Source organism: Thunnus albacares, chromosome 9, assembly GCF_914725855.1.
Source record: "Thunnus albacares chromosome 9, fThuAlb1.1, whole genome shotgun sequence".
NCBI lineage: Eukaryota > Metazoa > Chordata > Actinopteri > Scombriformes > Scombridae > Thunnus > Thunnus albacares.
Genome location: NC_058114.1, coordinates 13,483,417 through 13,503,614, shown reverse-complemented (window position 1 = coordinate 13,503,614; position 20,198 = coordinate 13,483,417). Strand labels below are relative to the sequence as shown.

Sequence of the window (20,198 nt, the reverse complement as noted above, 5' to 3'; positions counted from 1 at the left end):
ATTTTGATTCTCAGTCAACAAAGAATATTTGCATACTTGACTAATATAGTTTTCTGTCCCATCTGCCAGTCGCTATCTCTAGTGAAAGCAATGCTGCAGAAGCATTACTCTAAAACATGCCAATACTGTATCCATTTCCTGATTCTGGCAATGTTTAAGGAAGGTATTACTATGTTTCATCACTGAAACATGTTCTTAAGTTTTTGTATGTCCTAATGTTTCATAATAAAACAGATTCAGATACATGTTTTATACAGATTGTAGGGTTTGGATGTACTGTGCAGTTTTACCAACTTCTGAGTCTGCAGAAGTTGATCAGTGCATAAAGTTGCAATACGCTGTTTTTCAAAAGGCAATATTAAGTATTTACAGTGTATAACATTTCCCAGATTACTGTCTCTTGACCAGTGTTTTGTACATTTTGTAAGTTTTTTTTGTTGTTGTTTTTTTTAAGCACATAAATCAGAGCAGTTTTAATGCAGCTCTAACATTTTTCACCAAAACTCAAAGGCATGGGAAGTGGGATGAAACCAATATGACCCCATGACACCCATCACTGTCTCAAAAAATGTATTAATATTGATTGACTTCCTGGCTCTTAAGAAAAATAGTAGTTAACTTGCTCTAGGTAGAACTTCATTTTCTGGTGGACATTTTTATTTTAATAAACATGTATCATTTATTTTACTATTTACAAGATATTTACTATATTTAGACTCTATATTTAGCTCACAAATTATGTCGAGCATCTTGAGCACAAAAAATTCCTTCATTGTCAGTGGTGTAAAGTAACTAAGTACATTTACTCAAGTACAGTACTTAAGTACAGTTTTGAGGTACTTGTACTTGAGTACTTCCATTTTATGCTACTTTGTACTTTTTACTCCACTACAATTATTTGACAGCTGTAGTTACTTTTCAGATTAAATGTTTACATTAAATAATATATGATAAGCTTATAAAATACAAAGAAAATGAAAGTTAAAGATTAAACCATTAGTTCCCAAACTTTTTGGCATGTAAGCCCCATGTGTAGTTGTGGGTCCATGTTATGTAACAGATGTTTGAGTTGTTATCAGTTCCACCAAATTAGTAATTGTTCGAGGCCCAAAGAGATAAAACTTTCCAATATTTCACAGTAATGCAGTGTAGAGAAAAATCTGAAAAACGAATCAAACTTTGTGTGGCAGAATTTAGTTTTTTCTTCTTTCCTTTACCTTTTACTTTAAATACTTCAAGTAAATTTAACTGATAATACTTCTGTACTAAATGCAGGACTTTTACTTGTAATGGAGTAATTTTACATTGTGGTATTGCTACTTTTACTGAAGTAAAGGATCTGAGAACTTTTCCACCACTGTTCATAGTGAATATTGTTTTGTATCATCGTATCAGATCGTACACACCTGCCAACAGCTTGAGCAAACAACACTTTTTCCCCATCGCTTTATTTATAGAAAGCATCACAACATGTGCAACATTAATACAATAACAGAAAACAAATAGGCATCATAATGAAATAAAGATAACATAAAGGACTTCACTTTCATTTTGTTGATACGGTCAAGATGGTAACAGGACAAAAGATAAAAGTAATAATAAATAAATAAATAGAAAATAACAAAAAGTAGGCAACAAAATCAGATTTCTTAAAATAAATCTTGGAGTAACTAACTGTATGTGCACATTTCTCATTGTTTATCAGTTGGATAGACTCAAAATACTTTCTAAATTCAATCATGAAAAGTTCAAACGATGGGCAAGATCTTGAGAACTCAGATTTATGGATGTGAAATTTTCCCAGTAAAATTAATAAGTTGACAGAACTTTCTCGTTTTTGCTTTCATAGTTTAGTATTACATCCTTGGATTCCAGTTTAATTGAATGGTTGGTTTGAGTGTCAAAATAATCCTCAATTTTTTTTCCAGAATCCTGATGTATACTGACATTCATAAAGTAGATGTTTAGTTGTGTCTTCTTTTGTTTTATTTTACATAAATCACTTTTGTTATCGATTCCCACAAATCAGCTTTATTGAAACAAATATACAACAAGTTTACAGTACCTTGTGTATACAACTACAAAAACACCAGGGGAAAGCTTGTAATGTAAAAATAAAGTTAAATAAATATCTTGTAAGCTACAGTGGTCATATTTTTAAACAGCTTTTTTGTTTGTACATTCAGATATTGAAGAAATTATTCTGTTATATGGACAGTCAGCTCTGAAAAGTTTGGATTTTTGCTTAAGAATTTGGTATGTGAATATAAAATTTGGTCAAAATAGTAAGCAAATTAATCAAATTAATTTTTAATCAGATTCCTGCCATATTAAGTGAATCCAAACAATACATTTTTCTAAAGTAATACTAAGTGAGGGGAGACATGATCAGCAATAAATCGTGACCATTTACTCCACAGTTGTTTTATATGGGGGCAAGACCGAAATAAACGTATCAGCGTTTCTGTGAGCTCCCCACCAAAGGTACAACTCACATCAATGCCTGTCTCGAGTTTCTGTGAAAAGCGACACACCACTTTCGTGCCGCTGACAGTGCGTGATGACGACACCAGAAGGCCCTAGCGTGGTGTGTAGCGTAACATTCCATTCAGAAGAAGAGGAGAAAGATGGCGTCCTCGAACAATCCTCGCAAATTTAGCGAAAAAATCGCTTTGCATAACCAGAAACAGGCGGAGGAGACGGCTGCATTTGAAGAAGTGATGAAAGACTTGAACATCACCAGAGCTGCACGGGTAAGACTTTCACACCCCGGATATTTACATTTTGTTGCATCGCTGTTTTGGCAGCTAGCGACCGCTGCGGAGATAAATCTGACCGTTAGTGTAGCTAAAGTTAATATTAACGTCCTCAGCTGCTTCAGCGCATCACCACTCAATTATGATTTCACTCAGCCTGCAGAAAAACACACAATTAATTCAAATACAACAAGCCGCTTTGCGTTAAGTAGCTCAGCTAGCTTGCTGGGATTGTGAATGATGTGTCTGTGGCTGATTATGAACAGTCACTGCTGATGTTTCATTAGCAAACAAACCGTCTGACATGTAGCTGTATCACTGTTTAACAACGTGTTAGGCAGGTCAGCTGAAAGACACGAAACTGGAAACTGGAGCAGAGCTGGCTGAGATGTCTGAGAGGTTTTGTTGGCATTAGTTATGTTAACCAACCTTCCCAGCTGTGATTTCCCCCCACCCCCCCGTGAACCATCCACTACTGACTCAACGTTGGCCGTCGGTAGCATATTAACCACGTTTTTATTTTAACAACAAGCAAACATCAGAGTTTTTTGTTAATAAGATTAGCCGGTTTTAGTTATATGTATATTCTTTTTCTTAGATTTTTTAAAATTATTTACCAGAATCATGTTTGTATGTTTTTTTTCTGCATTTTTTTGTTTGTTTGTTTATGTTTGTGTTGATTTGTTTTGTTCTGGTAAGTAATAAAATAATAGTCAGCTTAGATTTTTTTTTTAATTTACCAGAAAAATGTTTGTATATTTTTGTTTGTTTGTTTTTGTTTGTGCAGTCTTGTGTAAGATGTTTGTATTGATTTGTTTGTTCTGGTAAATAATAATAAAAAAGAAATAGTCAGCTTTAATTATATCTATTTTTAGATTTTTTATTATTTACCAGAACAATGTTTGTATATTTTGTTTGTCATTGTTGGTGTTTTTTTTATTTTTGTTGTTGTCGTTGTTTTAAAAACTTTTTATTTGTGCCATACAGTTCAAACATTCTATCATTTAATACATAAACATCTCCACATTCTCTTATATATCTTCACATATAAACTTCATAGTATAGAGACAGCATGTAGAGGGGGGAAAAGAGACAACAAACATGGTATAACTGAAAAAATACTTATTTTTAAATAAATAAATGAAAAATAAAAATACACAAGAGCTAGCTAGCTCTTTGTTTTTGGCATAGCCAATATCCATCCATGGTGACCATCCATAAGACTGTCCATTTTCAGCTGTATTTCCGCTGTGACCTTTTCCATAATAAACACCTCCATTCACCTTTTTTTTGCCATTGTTTTATGTTTGAGGGTTGTGGCTGCAACTGTAAGATTATAATCATTCTTTTAGCTTTTAAAAGTAAGGTCCTTAATAAATTCATTTTCCTTTTCATCAGATAAATAGCTTTGGTTCGAAGTTTAGTTGTGTATCCAAAATCTGTTCTATTTCCTTTTCCTTATCCCTGCAGTTTTGGACAGGCCCATAATACATGTCAAATGTCTGGTGGCCATGACCCCTCCAACATAATCAAGAAGAGTTTCCATATTTCGCCATTATGACCAGAGTTCTGAAATACCTGTTTTTGACCTTCCAGTCAAACTCCCTCAAATTTGGACTATTTGTTAGTTTATGAACAGACAGGCATGTTTCATCCCATTTGTTTTCAGAAATTACAGTGTTCAGTTCCAGTTCCCTTCTTCAATTTTTTAAAATTTTTTTACTATCCAAATCTTTATTGTTAAAATCATGTTGCAGTGCTCCATAGAATCTTGAAATAATTGTTTTCTTCAACTTTGTTGTTTTGTTTTGTCTTGTTTTTGTTAGTGCTTGTGCAGTCTTGCAGAGGATATTTGTGTTGATTTGTTTTGTTCTGGTAAATAATAAACAATTAGCCAGCTTTAAACAACCCACATGCTTCTGTTTTACTAGCTCTGTTTCATAGCTTTTTATGGAGAGTTTTAAGGGCTGAGGGTTAGGGTCTATATATAAATACATAAATAATTTTATGATTAAATTCTTGAATAAATGAATGATTAATCATGTAATGTAATGCCTAATTGTCACCATAAATAAATAAATCACAAATTAAATAAAACAGACATTAAAAATATAAATGTTAAATCTATTTGTGTATTGAGTCATTTTTATTTATATAAAATATATATATATTTACATATTTGTACATATTACATATTGTGTAACTTGCTGCAGCAAAATAAATATATGTGTGAACTTCATCCATCAAAAGTCAAACAATGAACAGTGTTACAGACCCAACAGGATCTGGGATCGTGAATACAGGTTCATTAATTTCTATGTCAGTCAGGGTCGATATTATTCCAATTCATTCAGCGAAGCCCCCAATCTGATCTAAAAAAGCATAGGAATTGGCATTTGCCTCCATTTGCTCAGCTACAGCCCACATATCTACCATGGTAGCATGAAAGATTTCATCAAGGTCCTGACCGGGTGCTGCCATCTTGAATTAGGCAAAAGTAGTAGATTCAAGTTCAACCACCAATCACAGGGCAGAGTCCTACCCCTGACTTTTGATGGATGAAGTTGACGCATTTATTCATTTCACTTAAAATAAATCATAAATAGATAAATATGTGAATAAATAAATGACTATACGAATAAATAAATAAATATAGAAGTGTATATGTGTTATGTATATAGATATATATATATATATATATATATATATATATAAATGAATACATTTAACATTTACATATTTAATGTCTTATTTAATTTGCAATTTATTTATTTATGGTGACAACTAAGCATTAAATTATGTAATTATTTATTCATTTATTTAAGCATTTAATTACATGATTATTTAAGTATTTATGTATTTAGTTTCAGCCCTTAAAACCTACCATAGATTTAACTGTTAAACTCTACATCTGTTGACTTAAGTCAGGGTAAGTTTGGCAACTTTCTGTAAATAGTTGCTGATTAATCTGCTTATTATTTTATTGATAACATCACGTTGACATCTGGGAAGCTGTGATGGGCATTTTATAGATGAAATGATTAGCATTTATACATTAAATCAATTAGAAGATGAATAGAATAATCTATAATGACAATAATGGTTAACTGATGCCCTAGTTTACTCAAATCTAATTTTCCTCGATTGAAATAGTGGAATGATCTGTTCTGTCCAACCAACACTCACAAACTGAAAGATATTGAGTTTACAATAATATAAAATAGAAAAAAGCATCTTCAGAGTTTATAAGCAGGAACAAGACTTATTTGAAAAATGACTTAAATGACTAATCGATTATTAACATTGTTGCAAATAAAGTTTCAGTGGACCAACTTATGGATTAACTGACTAATTGTCTCAGCTTTGTTAACCACAAAAGAATAAAACTCTTGTTGCCAGGAAACGTTTGGGCTAATTGTTGGCCCTATTGCTGGAAATGATGTCCATTTACCACACGCTGCATCAGTGTTAACCTGAGCTGAACTGCCAGTTACTGCAGGGAAAACAATTAAATGAACAAGTTAGTTTTGTGGCCTCTGCCAGATTTCTTTTGTGTTTCCATCCAAACATCAATCCACTTCATTTGTTCATATCATTTGTTCATATCATTGTTGGTCATAACTGCAATCCATGAGAGGACTTCCATCACACTGTTTTTGTAAAAACACACATGACTTTTGTGACTGGCTTTGCATCAAGACATGTGGCTAATGAAATGGGCCAGGTGTGTTACACGTTGAGTCTGATTGTAATAACACCAGCTGTCAGTCAGGTGTCACTTTCATCAGCTGATGTGATTTTTTATTTGCTTTTGTCTATGTTGATTGTTCATGAAACAGCCACATGTGCCTGTCTCATCATGTTTCATCTGTCAAAATTGATTCCTTAATCTTTCACTTTCACCACCGTGGACTGGCAGGCATCACTCATTTTCAGCATCACTTTTTTTGTGTATCAGATCAATCATTCACTCATGCTTTCATGCAATTTTACTTTGCACAGTTGCAGTTACAGAAGACCCAGTATTTGCAACTAGGGCAGAATCGTGGACAGTACTATGGAGGCTCACTGCCCAATGTCAATCAGATTGGAAATGGCAACATTGACCTGCCTTTTCAGGTGAGCCCTTAGCCTCTCTCGGCTGGTAAATCAATGGTTTATTCTCGTTCAGTGTACCTTTTTGTTAGCTGTTGGTGAAAATATTGGATATAAAAAGGTTGCAGGTGCATCTCTAGTGTTGGTGAAAGATTGGCTTAAAACAGAGTTACCAATAAAGCCATTTAGGAAAGTGCAGGATTAGCTTAAGCTACAATGGCAGTACACCATCACAGTTGTGTAGTCAGACCAGGTTGTCTTATGGTTCAGGAGCGAAAGGAAGCCAGAAGTTTACTACAAGGTCACCAGTTCTGCCCTGCAGTGTAATTTGGTTCCTAAATTTTAAAGTATATCATTGCTTGTCATGGCTTTCCATCTTTAAATACATTTGCCAACTCAAGCATCAATATGGGGGGCCCATGGCTTGACTCATTTTGAAATGAACACATTTGCACCATTGATCCTAAGACATTTTTGGCACAATTTTTTGTGTAAGTAAGCTGTGTGGCTGGACTCATTGACCTGTGAGTGTGTTCACTCTAGAACTCAGTGCTGGATACCAGTCGGACAACCAGGCACCACGGGCTGGTGGAGCGTGTTTACCGTGACCGGAACCGCATCACGTCTCCTCACCGCCGGCCGCTGTCGGTCGACAAACATGGACGTCAGATATCCTTTTTTTTTTAAACGCATGTTGCTGAGGATGTGTTGACTATATATGTTATTTCTTTGGGTATCTTGACAGTCATTTGGAAATACTTGAACCTCGGTCTGTTTAGCCTACCTTCAGTAATAGACACACTTAGGTTATGTTGTTTTAAGTCAGTTATCTTGAATGATTTAGATATTTCCAGAGACATAACAGTCGTGTTGAGCCAATAGTCAACAATTGACAAAGTGCTAAACCTCTCCAGGTGGAATACATGTTTATTAGACTAATAAGACTGTGATTTTTTTTTATTCATAGGCGTACTAACCCTAAACAAGGTGTGCACCTGTGGGTTGTGAAGAATACATAAAAAACAATTATCATTTGAGACCTCAGGGAAGCAGATTAATTAACGGTGGTTTCTCAACACATAAAAAAACACCAGATGTCATGATAGAAAAAGGAGAAATCATGTCTGCTCAACCTCCACAGCGCTGCATAGTTCAACAGATTTGGACTGCATTTATAGACCATATTTATATAACGCTTTTCTAGTCTACCAACCACTCAAAGCACTTTACAACACATTCATCCATTCATACACTAATGGCAGAGGCTGCCATGCAGGGTGCCAACCTGCTCATCAGGATTTCAAACAAATACTCCATTTACACCTGGCATTAACATGTGATCTGTATCTGGATACGTTATCCGGATATAGAAAAACATATGTTCATGCAAGATGTAAAAGCAATCAGAACGCATTGTGGTGAGAATGCGATCGGATCGGCCAGACCACATCTGGAAATGGTCAGGTGGCATTGTAATCAGATCTCAGACAGGTGTAAATGCAATCTGTACAGTGTGGTCACATTCATAAGAAAAAAATCGTCCCCGCAAGTTGAAAGGTCACCTCGCTCCATCTCTTCCTGCTAGCTAAAGAAAGCTCCGTAAAAGCTACAAGTAATTGTGGTAACTAGATGTCTCCCCTCACAAAAAAGTGAGTGTTATCCATACGTGGCAACAGTTTCCTTGACCTGGGACACAATACGTTTGTTGACAAGTCTGCCAGCTCCGCCTGGCTAATTTGGATATTGAGATCCGATCACAGCTGTGAAAACAAGAATATATTTAAATACCAAGTGTAAATGCAAAGACCCATTAATCAGATGTCATTATCCAGATAATGTATCCAGATACAGATCACATGTGAATACCAGGTGTAAATGGGGCCAAAGAATGAGGTGAACTGTTTGTTTCACATTTACAGAGAGATACTGAATGATACAATACGAGACGGTGCATTGTTAAACTCCTTTTGTTAGTATTGTTCTTAGAAATGTGTTCCACCATTAGAATAACAAGAGACTGAAGCCTTATTCAATGTAACGGGATCCAAATAACACTTGTGTGTGGTAATCTATTATGTGTCAGGTCTATTAGCTTTAATCAGCCAAGAGGCATGAAAGTATGGATTAGCTCAGATCCATTTTTCATCCCCTCTAACTTTATTACCCTTAACTAAATTCACATTGACAGCTGTCCTTACAGCTCAGTTTACCTCTCCCCACCGCCAGACACTAGCTGGAGAAGGTAAGCCATCTCCCCTTATCCATTTGCCAAAATGATACCCAGGACAAACACAGCTCCCAAAAATGAAATTACATGACACTGTACAGCTTCGTAGCTACAAAATGTCCAAACTCAGACGACATGAAGGCAGCCGTACATGGGCTGTATTATGGCAACTATATCTTTATATATATCTACTATATCACAAAGAGAATTGACAGAAGAACTGGCAGTGTGCCTTCATCAGGGATTTGGTTTGGATTTTGCTGACATCTCATCTTTCTAACACCTACAGGACAAATTCAGACTCCGCCTTACATCAGAGTGCCATGAATCCTAAGCCCCAAGAGGTGTTTGCTGGGGGATCACAGGAGTTGCAGCCTAAACGAGGTAATGGAAGATCCAGTTACAAAGACACAGAGCTGCTTTTATTTATTAATGCGCAGTGCGCTAATGCAAGCGGCAAACTTTAAATGACATGAAAGAGTTGATGTTGCAAAGAAGTTATGCTCCTGGTGTGCAATTGCAGATCTAGACTCTCAGTGAAATATGTATGAAGTAAATGGATACTGATCTCTGGCAGAGAACTGCTTCAGTATGCTGTTTCAGTACTTAGATGGCTGTAGAGGAGCAAAATCTCTGAATGGAGCTGACTCTGGGTGATCTACAGAGGAGGATCAATAATTCACTGTTATACATGGATTATGTCTTTTTCTGTGTGAGGCTCTGATATAATGAAACCAAGATTGGCTGGCATCCACTCAGTCTGTCTAATGGTCACCTTGCTATTTTTAGACAGTAAGGAATCTTGTGCATAGCACTCTATTCTGCTTGACTGGCTGGGATATTGATGACTCATTTCTTGCACTGATTTGAATTATGTATTTTGTCATAGCAAGCAACTGTGTCTTACTGTTTCACTAATTAGTACTGCTGCTAACAGTGCCTGGGACGGAGAATTCAGAGTCAAATGCAGACAAGGACGCGCAGAAACAGTTGTGGGATGACAAGAAGGTACTGATGGGGAAAAGAAAGGGCTGCACACTTGTTATGATACATGTAAACCACTTCAGATTGGTTGCTCATGTTTATGTTTTGTCCTCAGGATGATTCATCAAAGCCCAACACATGTGATGTTCCAGGAATCAAGTGAGTATATGATATTGTGTAAGATATTGTGTCCTATGATGGTTTAAATGCTATTTCAGAGGCTTTTTAATCCTGAAGAATATGATGACAAAAACATTTTTGATTTGAAAAAAGGCAAAAATTAAAGAGTTGCATTATGGCGTAGAGTATCTTTGTCTTTAGTTGGAACGTTTCTATAGTTGTGTTGGTCAGTCGGAGCTTAGAGCTTGTACAGTGTCGTAGGAAAACAAAGCACAGTGATATCAGAGTGATTTTTCTCATGCCTGATAGAACTTGTGTCTTTTAGTATATTCCCATCACCAGACCAGGAATTGAACCCATCCGTGCTCCCAGCTGCGCACAACACCGGCGGTTCGCTGCCTGATCTAACCAACATCCAGTTCCCTCCTCCGCTGTCCACCCCGCTGGACCCTGAGGACACCGTGGCCTTCCCCTCCCTCAGCTCGGCCAACAGCACAGGCAGCCTGACCACCAACCTCACCCACCTGGGCATCAGCGCTGCCAGCCATGGTAACAACCGCTGTTTGATCTTTGTAAGGTGGGGAGGGAAAACAGATGGTGTAAATTTCACAGCGCAAAGGAAAAGTGCTGTATACTGTCTACTTCATCTGCAGCTGAATACATTTTGTTATGAACATTGTTTAACAAAGACATTCATAACATTGTGTGGGAGAAAAGTTCCTGATATATTCAGATGTGTTTTGTTGAAGCAGATAGTATGCATTAGATTTCTGCTGTACTTTCTGCATAGTCATGTAAATGAAGTACCTGGTTTAGTTTATCAAATTAAAAGATAAAGAGAAACAACGATCTTTGGGAATCTCACCAATCAATTTCAAATCTTCGTGTCATGATTTGATTCAGAATCAATTCTTGATTCAAAACCTATTCTTGATTCTATAAATAGAAAAGCTCTTGCTCCACTGCACTGTGTCCTAAACCATTCAATCATGTCCTTTGTCGACTGAACTGCAATATGTAATATAGCTGGCAGTCAGGCTCACTGGGCTTGATGAAGGTCACTGTCTGGCAAACAGCTGAAGCAGATAAAAGTTTGTGCTTTTTGATTTAAAAAAAAGTTAACTGCATTTTTCTTCTTCCTGTATAAGAAAAACTAAATTTAAGTGTTATTGATTAACATCACCGTAACATCATCATTGTATATATTAGTTAAATCTCCTGCAGTGGACAAACAGCCTCTTTGTTGCATCATTAGTATCAGGAAAACCAGTCGTTATCCAAAACGCTGGACGGGGGCGCAGTGCTTTTGAAACAGAACAGATTACCAACCCAGTTATTTTCTTCAGTGGTTTAAGTTTTGTTGTGTTGCAGTGGGTGTTGGTCAGCTGGTGTCGTATGTTTAGTACTGGAGTTTGGTGCTCCACTCTACTAAAGTTGGACACGACAATGATATATATATGATATATATATATATAGAGAGAGAGAGATATGGATATATTTATAAAATCAGAAAAATGTTGCCAACATCATTCTCAAAATACCTTTTAAAAAATAGCAGGGTACAAAATCTTTTTCCTTATCTGCCACCTTTAGTGTAGCACATGCAGCGTTGGCATGAGTGTGCAGTCTGGATCAGCAGGCTGCTGGCTGCTTTTTTATCATTTCTGATGGTTTGGCCTCATCTGAGCTGATGATCAATTTGGCTCAACAGCATCAATTAGTCACTGCCTCTCAGTTGAAAAGCTAATGTGGAAAAAACAAAATTGCCATGTAAGAGTTGTAAAATACAGAGACTGCTTTCATTGTCACATAAATTTTAATTTTACATTCAGACTGTTATGCATCCCACACATACAGATATCAAAATGTACAAGTCATATGCACAGTTAATTTATTATGACTTTAGATTCTACATTTCATTATCATAGAATTTAGCTGTAGGTGGAGTCTCTAGATGTAAAAATATTATATATAATATATATATTTTGTTTTGTGTTTTTGAAGGTCTTTAAATAAGAGTCAGTCGTGCAAGTCGTCATATTGAAATGGCATAGTGTTGTTGTTGGATTTGGTCTCAAGTGTACTGTTACTTTCTTCCTTGCCAGGGATCCCCACCTCCTCTCAGCCCACCATGACTGTAACAGCACAGCGCCGCCAACCTCCTGTGGTGCCGCTCACCCTCACCTCTGACCTCCATCTTCAACAGTCCCCACAGCAGCTCTCATCCACCCTGTCCTCGCCCGTAAACATCACACAGGTAATGTTTTACTGGCAGCTTAACTTAAAGTTGTAGTTGACAGTTTTACAGTTGTGTTAAAACCAGCTGTGTATTCCAAACTAAATACATTTTTGCCGCACTGGACTTATAACTAAACTTATACTCAAATAAACCACCAATCATCACATCACATCACATGAGCCTGGCCTAAAGAGAGTCTGTGTGCGTCTTTCCGCAGGCTTTGCCAACTGAGTCGTTGACCCTGGAGCAGCAGCTCTCCCAGTACCCCCTGTTCAACCAGCTGACGGCTCAGGCCCAGGCTCAGCTGATCAGCGACCTGCAGAAACAGCAGCAGGCCTTGCCCCAGGGCATCCAGCTCATCGCCTTGCCAACTTCGGTCTCCACTGGTTCGGCCACTGCCAGCAGCCCCTCCCCAGACAGCCAGACCACCGCCAGCATGAGCATCAGCTCGGTAAGACACCCGGAGATCTTGTCAGAAACATCAAGTAGAAACACGGATAACTATGAATCTGATTAAATGTCTGGGATTCTATTGCTTATTCTTGAGCGTTTTTACATTTTCCACCCTAATTCCGTGAAAGTTTTCAGACAGTCTAGACTACATCCTGGTAAACATGTTCACATCCGTCTTATTCTACTGAGCTTTGACATTGATTTGTCATTTTGTAGAGTGACTAATGACAGCTGCCCGGAAATTATGTCCAGTTACCTTCAAAGCAGAACATTTTATTAGTTGTCTGATGCTCACATTTTTCTAAGGAAGCTGCTTGCAGGACAAATTCATTTTCTACCGTTTTCTCAGCTTTTGTAGCTTTTCAGATGTAGTTGGTTGAAGATGTATGTCTATAACCACATCAAAATACTGCACACTTTTGACCATCCTTTTAAAACACACTAGCTAATTCAACTTTACTTTTGAACTACATATATTCACACAAGAGAAGGATGAATAGACATTGCTATTGTACAGTCACATGCAGACAAACTGGGCAGTTGGAAAGTTTGGTGGTGAGTGTTCATTTTTCCCACCCTCTGTATATAATGAGTAGATCATTAGCTGACGCCATCTCACATCCTGTCCTTTGAGAATTGTGTGTGACAGGCATAGAGCTTAGTGCTTAGCTAACCCTCTTCCCTCCAACAGTACCGCAATCAGACTGGCTCACCAGCCACTCAGTCTCCAACCTCCCCAGTCTCCAATCAAGGCTTCTCCCCCGGCGGTTCGCCTCAAGTAAGGGCCCACCCACCGAGCTAGCTGCTTTTTGGGGAAGGGCTTTGCGCCTGGGGGAAAGCTAATTGTAGATGAGTTAGGCTGCTTTTCATTCTTTGTATCAGCAGTTAACCAACCATGGTGTCGACAGCTGCATAACTCATTTCCTCATCACCACTGTCAACTCTGTTCACTGTGTGCATGAAAACATGGCAATAGTTTGTCGATGGAGGCCCTGATCATTTGATACTCTAAATATGTTAATGTAGCAAAACTCATAAGTTGTTAGTATGATTGAAACAATATTTTCATGTAGTGAGCTGTAGGGATTTCTAAGTAGTTTCACAGGACAGGAAGTATATTAACTTTTTTCTTACCCATAAACAGCCTTCTTTCAAAGTAATTCTTGCTTATATTTTGGGTCACTAATACACTTGATTATTGCCAGTCCGAAGTTTTTTAGCAGCTAGTTTGAGCACAGAGCCTCAGTTTACAGCTGGTATACACATACACATAAACACATCATGTCTTTCCCTCTGTTGGGGAAAGAGTCATCAGAGCCTTATTCCATCTTCAGTAAAACATTTGGCAGAAAGGCAAAGGCAGCTGCATGTGTTTTAATAATACACTTCATGTGTTTAGTGTTTTTCAAGGTGCAGGGCCAGTTGATGGCAAAAGGCCACATCAAGAAAAGCAGTTACCATGACAAAAAGAAAAAAATTAGAAACGAAAGAAGAGATAATTTTATTTAGTTGAGAACTTGTAAACTTAAGAATGTGAGGTCAAACATAAACCTAAAGACTAGGCTTTCATGTGCTGATCAACCTCTAAGTTATCAGTTATCAGTGAACAAATGTTGAAAAATGGTTCGCCTTGGACTCTACCACTGAAAGAAAGCCAATCACACCGTGATGACTCTATATGTTCATTGGTGCTTTTCTCATTGCGAAGATATTTTAGAGGGGAAATTCCAGTATTTATCAACCGGGGTGGTAGTCTCATTTTTTTTATCCATTAGTCTCTTATCTGACTGATTAGTCATGCCATTTTACTCATCACCCCTGCTGTAGAGATGTGAGAAAGTTTCTCCTTCAGCTTTCCAAATAATTAAAATTCAACAGCAATCATTTGTCTGAGTTCGAGCGAAAGAAAACACACAAAGCAGGTCCCGAGAAATCCCAGGAGCCGATGTAGCAAACAGCCTGAGCTACAGCTACTCAAAGACAAATGACGATTTCTGAAGCTTTGGAGGCTCATGCTCCTTTTTCTGATTAACTTTGTGAAGTTCCTCAAATCTCTGCAACAAAGGCAGTGAGTAAATTCTCCTGACTGACAATGGTCAACAATATAACAGTCAGGTTGACAGATACTAGAATTTCCCTTTAAGTCGACTTGTGTTTGTGTCATCGTGAACAGGGCTGCCGCAGTCATCACATCACTGTCATCACTCATCATGCTCACATTATCACTATCATATTACTCCAATGTCTCAGTTTTACTTTATCATGTTAAAGTTATTATGTGTGTGTGTGTGTGTGTGTGTGTGTGTGTGTGTGTGTGTGTGTGTGTGTGTGTGTGTGTGTGTGTGAAATTTGAATAATCAAAAAATCATTAAACAGCACCACGTTTTCATTTTATTAGCCACGTTTTTTTTATCCTTTTGGAAAATCTGAACCATGACAGCCCTCCTCATGAAAATCATTCGCTTTAGTCACTGCTCAGTTGTGTGTTTTGCTTGTGTTTTCTGTCACTCCATCGCTGAAATGTCTGCTTCTCGGCCCGTATAACTTGCTCTTCTGGCTGATTTTTGTTTTTGTGTTTTAATTTTTGCTGCTTTTCTTTAAATTTGGTCTGAATCTTTTTTTTTTTTTTTTGTGGCTCACAATCTTCCTTACAGCATATTCCTGTGGTGGGCAGTATATTCGGCGACTCCTTCTACGATCAGCAGTTGGCATCAAGGCAGACCAACGCTCTTTCTCACCAGGTGACACAAAAAAATAAGCAGCAACAAAAGAAATGTTTACTTCAGATTGTTCCTGATTTTACTCTGAGCTCCGTTTCTCTGCTTTCCAGCTGGAGCAGTTCAACATGATCGAGAACCCCATCAGCTCCACCAGCCTTTACAATCAGTGCTCCACCCTCAACTACACGCAGGCGGCCATGATGGGTCTTACTGGGAGCAGCTTACAAGATTCTCAGCAGCTCGGCTACAGTAGCCATGGCAACATCCCCAACATCATCCTAACAGGTAGCCACGCCACCAGACGCACTTTTACCCCTGTAGCTTATTGTATACGCGTGACTCACCAACACAGCCGTGTCTTTCCTCAGAAGGTTTTAGTTGTTCGGTCGCACAAACTATCCGTCATCTATTTTTGGCTGCAGTGTGTTTTCAGGCAGAGCAGAGTGACAGGTGGGAGAGACGGAGGATGACAAACTCACAAAGGGGAGGAGATCAGGAACTGAGAGAAAGAGAAGGAGTGATATGGAGAAGAATTGAGGGAGGGATGAATAACTGAATGAGAAAGATGAGAGAGAAGAAGAAGCATGAGAGAGGGACAGAAACAGATGGGGAGGGATTAAGACTGGGGGGACACATGACAAACTCCTGCCTCAGTTTCAGCTGGACCTCGTGGTATGTTTTCTCTATGTTTATATAAATTCCAGTACAATAACACACTCGGTAAAATAGTTATTGGAGATTTTCTGTTGCTATTTAGCTGCAGAAGTAGTGTATTTTCTCACCCTCACCCACTGCCCTCTAATGCCACACTGCCAAAACCTCTTGCCACCCCATGTAAAATTTTCTAGGTCCACCACTGGGCCACAACACCACACTGTTTGTTTGGACATGTAATAATGTCTGCTTAAGACACAACATGGCTGCATTTAATAGTTCTTTTAGTGAAAAATTATTTTAAGGAGATTTTTCCAGACGTCTTGTATCTACATATCATTAATTCTTTGTCAGCCTGGTCCGGCAAATTACAACCACAGGAACCACTGGTTTGTTAAATACATTTAAGGTTGATGAAAGCCTTTAAAATATAATAATGTTGGATGTTTTTTTCTATATATATTAACTTTCCAGACTTAGCTAATATACCACGCAATACTAGTTAAAACTGGCAAAAACCATGTTACCTTTAACTTCAAAGTCCCTCTCCGGTCAAAACAGTTGGATGTTTGAGCTTCACTGTGCAGAATGATGTATTCGACACTAGAAGGCTTTTTTCTCATTCATCTGCTGAAAGTGGAAAGTTTCTCTGAGTCCACCTTAAACCTGAGGGTGTACCTACAAGCATGATTTGTTATATCACTACTAGATTGGAGCCAGTAAACAACTTACACAAGTGTGATGTGGAAACCTGAAGCCTCTAGTGCACATACACAGTGAACAAGGAGACATCTTGTGTCCAGCAGTCTAACTTTTGAAATGAAACTAATTTGCATATTCATAGATTCTGGATTTTTAAGGAGGTATGAAGGAGTAGATGTCAATGTAAGGATTTTTATCATGATAACTGAACATTTTTTTGTGGACAAAACATGTCAGACACCATCTATTATTCAAAGAAGAGGATTTTTATATGTTCTAAAACATGTCTGGAGGGAATCTGTAAATGTTGTTTGCACATGGAGCCTGTCAAACCTGCCCCATCCTTCTATGTCCACCTCCAATTCTTTCTTTGATGTTACGTATTTCAGTCACAGGTGAGTCTCCGCCGAGCCTCTCCAAAGAGCTGACCAACTCGCTGGCGGGCGTCGGCGACGTCAGCTTCGACACAGACTCTCAGTTCCCACTTGACGAGCTGAAGATCGACCCCCTCACCCTGGACGGACTGCACATGCTCAATGACCCCGACATGGTGCTCGCCGACCCTGCCACCGAGGACACGTTCAGGATGGACAGGCTGTAATGTGAGATGCTGACTGTGGCCGAGAACAAGAAGAAAAAAAAAACACACTAACTTGTGAATGGAGAGAAACAAAGGGCAGGATGAACCCTCTCCCTCGTTGCATGGCCGTCCAGCTGTCCGACCTCGCCCTCGACTCCGTGAAGCCCTTTGAAATGATGCGCCACCAAAAGACAACAGGGAAAAAGACATCCAGTGGCTTGCCAGGGAATGGCCTCGCTGTCGTTTTGAATGAGATTGGTCGCTCAGCGCTTTCGCTAGCCTACTGTGTTTACAGTGTACCATTACATGCCACATATATTCCAAAAAAAACGCACATTTGACTTTTTTTTTTCTTTTCATATCCACTTTAATATTTGTTTCTGTTCATATTTGCTTGTAGCAGGAAGCTGCTAGGACATTGGGCTAAACCGTACCCGATAAAACGGCTGTGTTTGGGGGAAAAAAAAAAAACAAGGAAAAAACCACCACAGCCAGTTTGCTTGTACCCTGTAATCAAATGAATCGGTTTTCCCATCATGCCGTAACGGCTTTCTATTTCACACTCAAAGCTTTATTTTTGACAACCAAATGTTATTTTCATCATGTACTGTATGTTTTGATGCTTTATGTATTTATATGTTCTATTTATTTATTTGGTTAAAGATTTTATATTCCATTTCGTAATTTCAATTTGATGCCAAAATGCTCTCTGTAGGCATAGTGTAAAATTGCACTGATGTAATTTGTGTCTATTTATTAATTACTAACATATTTATATATGTGTTTATTAAGCTACTTGGTTAATGAAGGAGTGCAAAACCTCCCCATAGTTGCTCTTTGGTGTTCGATGTGCCATTCTCTGATACAGGACGTGGTAGGTGTTGCCATGCTGCAGACGGTCAAATCAAAATATCATAGTTTTTAGCACTGGTCCAGAAAATGCTGCGTGCTCCAGAAATGGGTTGGTTTTACGCCAGTTGAATTAACTTTTTCTGAGAAAATCATCAGGTATTTCTATTTAACTAGAAAGCAAGAAAAACGCGTCCAAATTGATTTTCTGCTCTGAAAAGCCAATATCTCCAGACTGGTCTTTCTTTCAGGGAAGGAAGCTGTCTGTTTTTAAACCAGAGAACACTAAAATCTTAAATCTTTTTAAGTCGTCACTGTGAAATCACCTGATTTTGCCTTACATGAGTATTCTACTGTTCTACTTAAGTGTCTAATGTGACAACGTATTTTCGTAACTTATTGTGACATTTTCTTGTATTTGAGAGGAACTTTTGGTCAGTGATATTTGTGGTTATGTTGTGTAAGGTTTGACAAATCAATGTACTGTATTTTGTAGCGGTACAGTTTATAGCCAAATTGTTGATGTTTTATAAAGTGCGTCAAAAAACTACAAAAAAACTTCAAAGGATGGGTTTAAAGTATTCGAGAAGGAGTGCAAATATGGGGAGGCTTTTTGCTCCTTGACAGGGAAGCTCTAACAAAAACGCTGTTGACTTTCGCCACAGGAGTCCTCAATGATTAATGGTTGATCATTGCATATTGAACGGTAGCAAAGCCTCTAAATGCTTGATGCAAATTTGCATTACTTCATGAATATATTGAGACTTTATTATAGAATTTCTGACTTCATTTATTTAACTAGATGAAGCATATAAAGGTTATATTTAAGAAAGAATATGAGTATATTTATATGTTTAAAGTATTGTTTTTTTGACAGAACCAAGATCTGCCCCATTCATTCAGTGTTGTAAACAACAAAAATAGTCACAAAAACAATCAGGGATGTAGTAGAGACTAAAATTGTTTACGCCACCTTTTCAACCGAAAAGTGTTTACAAAAGTTTTATCTGAAAATTTCTACATTGATATCATCTCGCACTACATCCATGACACAATGATCCTGCTGATCTGTTGGAACTATTTTGCCAAAATGTGTAGAACAAATTGGGTCAAATGTTTAAACTGTTAAAACACACAGAGACTTCTGCCATGGCCTTTTGTCAGAGTTTCCCTGAGAGTTGTGTGTCAGTCTGTGGGATCATGTTTGGTATATTGTAATGTTTGTGTACAGACATCATTTACTCGACTAAAGCGCTGTTGGGAAGAGGTCCCGACCCCCACGAAAAAGGAATCACGTTTGGTTTACTGCACACCTCTACAGTTGTACAATTTGTTTCCATTTATCGTCTGCTGCACATCTCCATCTAAGGTTTTGTTTGCCTTCAACAGATCTGTGATTCCTATGCAAATGAGACAAAAACTAACAAAACACTTAAAGGAAAAATCCACCTTTGTATCCTTTTACGCTGTTCAACACATTTCAGGAGTTGGATTTATACTTCTGCAGCAGCGTGTTTATTGTTGTGGAAGTTTTTTACAGCCGAGTCTGACATGCATCTCCTCAAAACTGTAAATACACATCAGCTTGTGTTTTCTCCTCTTTGAGTAATTTGAAGAAAAGATCAGTAATCTCCTTTTCAATAAGTAAATTAAATTTATATTGTCATCTAGAGAAACCATTTCAGTTGAAAACTTCCTCCTCGCCGCTCTCTATCAAAAAATGTAAATTATTTGACTAAATAATGAATGCTAAGCTCAGCTATCATCCTGTTTCAGTAGCTGGGCATGTTTGTATTCTGTAATCTGCTCACATTTCCAT

General features: G+C 37.9%; 1 protein-coding gene across 4 annotated transcripts; it reads left to right on the top strand.

Annotated features, from left to right (window-relative positions):
- The first annotated feature begins 975 nt into the window (after positions 1-975).
- crtc1b (CREB regulated transcription coactivator 1b) lies at positions 976-19,799 on the top strand. Of its 4 annotated transcripts, XR_006404816.1 has the most exons (15): positions 976-2,753; positions 6,759-6,875; positions 7,395-7,520; positions 9,032-9,093; positions 9,368-9,462; positions 10,001-10,086; positions 10,178-10,221; positions 10,508-10,731; positions 12,288-12,439; positions 12,639-12,872; positions 13,566-13,652; positions 15,529-15,615; positions 15,705-15,879; positions 16,017-16,266; positions 17,340-17,426. XR_006404816.1 is itself a non-coding variant. In XM_044360848.1 (14 exons), the coding sequence occupies exons 1-14, from the start codon at positions 2,628-2,630 to the stop codon at positions 17,549-17,551; spliced, it is 1,812 nt and encodes a 603-aa protein (XP_044216783.1). In that variant the 5' UTR covers positions 976-2,627; the 3' UTR covers positions 17,552-19,799. The 4 variants fall into 4 exon arrangements, 3 of the variants coding, with proteins under 3 accessions (XP_044216783.1, XP_044216782.1, XP_044216784.1); XM_044360848.1 differs by lacking the exon at positions 16,017-16,266 and having other exon boundaries at positions 10,016-10,086; positions 17,340-19,799; XM_044360847.1 differs by lacking the exon at positions 16,017-16,266 and having other exon boundaries at positions 17,340-19,799.
- Positions 19,800-20,198: the final 399 nt, after the last annotated feature.